Source organism: Monodon monoceros, unplaced genomic scaffold (genome assembly GCF_005190385.1).
Source record: "Monodon monoceros isolate NGI ecotype Baffin Bay Population unplaced genomic scaffold, NGI_Narwhal_1 Super_Scaffold_6, whole genome shotgun sequence".
NCBI lineage: Eukaryota > Metazoa > Chordata > Mammalia > Artiodactyla > Monodontidae > Monodon > Monodon monoceros.
Window position 1 is genome coordinate 89,170,515 of NW_021703783.1, and position 2,180 is coordinate 89,172,694.

Below are 2,180 nucleotides of genomic sequence, written 5' to 3' on the forward strand. Positions count from 1 at the left end.
GCAGGTGCACACTAGCATACAAAAAATAGATAAACAACAGGGATTTACTGTAGAGCACAGGGAGCTACATGTATAACCGAAACATTTTGCTGTGCACTGGAAACCCACTCAACAGTATAAATCAACTATGCTTCATTAAAAAAAACAAACAGGAAAAAAAAAAAAAAAAAAAAAAAAACAGGGCTTCCTTGGTGGCGCAGTGGTTGAGAGTCCGCCTGCCGATGCAGGGGATGCGGGTTCGTGCCCCGGTCCGGGAAGATCCCACATGCCGCGGAGCGGCTGGGCCCGTGAGCCATGGCCGCTGAGCTTGCGCGTCCGGAACCTGTGCTCTGCAACGGGAGAGGCCACAACAGTGAGAGGCCCGCCTACCGCAAAACAAACAAACAGAAAGAAATCACTGCCTAATTAAGATAAAGCTGCTGGAATCAAAGGTGAGTTGATACTGGAAAAGTAGGGCTAGAGACCACCAGAGACATCAAACCCTGGGGAGGGGTGAGAGAGGAGCCCCTGCTACTTCTCCTGGAGCCCAACAATCCTAACTCCTGGGCTTTTTCCCATGTTCAACCCGTTCATATTCCTGGCCTCTTGTTGCTAGTTCCCCCTCCCTCTCCCTTTATTCTGCCCCCAGTGTCTTCTTTAGTCCAAAATAAGTGGCTTCTCTCCTCCCCGCACTCTCTAGGCCCCTCTCCTCCCTTCGTCCAGGCTCCACGCTCCTTCCTTCTCTCTCCCCCACCTGCCACCTGCATTTATCCCTCCCCTGCTGTGCTCAGCTACAGAAATGCCAAATTCCTAACACCTAGCTACATCTATGTTATCTCGCCCTCCTTTTCCCTCTAACAAGGTGCCTCCATGCCTTGGCCCCGCAAGTGTCCCTGGTCCCTGCACAGCTCGGGGAGTGGCGGAGTCCAGCCCTACTGCAGACGCTCATAGATGCGGGTGAGCACCTCCAACTTCTTCTCCAGCTCCCGGGCCTGCTGCCTCAGCCTTTCAGCCGACTCCGTCTTTGCCCCCTCATGCAAGTGCTTTGCCTGTTTCACCAGGAAGGCCGCTTCCATCAGAAGGGAGACACCTGCAGTGCCCGCACCCACAATCCGGGCTCCTTTGGTCATTGCCAGAGCCGTGCCTTTGAAAGTAACCTCTTCCTGCTGGCTGCTTTGGACTGGGATTACTCCACTGGTGATGAAGACGTTTGCATCCGCTGCTAAGGCAGGGTTGCTTTTGACCGTCTCCATGGCACGGGTATTCATTTCGATGTGTTGCACAGCTTCTGTGGATTTCTTTGTTGTGCTAACAGTTCGGGGGCTGATCTTAAGTGCCTCCAGGAAGCCAGTTGACACCAGGCGACTAACTTCGGTTTTTGCTGACAACGTGCTGGCGTGTTCCACAATGCTGGTGGGCACACTGGTCACAGCAACCACTGCTCCCAGCCCTAACCCAGTGGCCGAGAGTGCCAGACTCGCCCCCGCTGTCATGGGTGCCAAAGCCAGGCCAAGAATGATCAGGACACCAGACACAGCGCCAGTGGAGTTGGCCACAATGTTGGAGAGGGTGCAGTCCCTGTGGACTTGTCAACCTTGTCTGCGAGTGCGTGGAGCTTTCCTATGAGCTCCTCTAGCTCTCATTTTACCAGAGGAAACCTGTTCAAAAACCTCTTCCTGTCCAGCTGGTCTTTTTGGAGCGTGACTTGGTACTCCACGGCCAAGTCTGTTTTTAGCTCACTCAGATACTGATGCAGTGCAACTGGGTCTTCCCTGTAACAATGAAGGTCAAGGGATTAGAAAGACAGTTTGCTTGACCATAAACTAGGCTCAACAAGATCTATTCTGTAAATCACAGAGATTTTGTTATAAATCAAATAGAAAAGAATTTCACAAACGTAAATATTTCTCTTTCAACATTAAACACATATTTCTGTATCTTGTAGATGCTCCATATACTTATTCAATCATGGAATAAATAAGCAAAAGTCATCTTAGGATATTTTAACTTAACATAGGTATTTGAGGGAATTCCCTGGAGGTCCAGTGATTAGGACTTTGCGCTCCCACTGCAGGGGGCACAGGTTCAATCCCTGGTTGGGGAAGTAGGATCCCACAAGCTACGTGGCATGGACCAAAAAAAAAAATGGTATTGGATAAAGACGCCTCAGGGGCAGGTCAACACAATCACTTCCAAAGAGT

General features: G+C 50.6%; 1 protein-coding gene across 1 annotated transcript; it reads right to left on the reverse strand.

The window, feature by feature from the left end:
- Positions 1 to 258: 258 nt before the first annotated feature.
- On the reverse strand, positions 259 to 2,170 carry APOL3 (apolipoprotein L3). Its single transcript, XM_029205982.1, has one exon. The coding sequence runs from the start codon at positions 1,470 to 1,472 to the stop codon at positions 912 to 914; it is 561 nt and encodes a 186-aa protein (XP_029061815.1). The 5' UTR covers positions 1,473 to 2,170; the 3' UTR covers positions 259 to 911.
- Between the last annotated feature and the right edge of the window lie 10 nt (positions 2,171 to 2,180).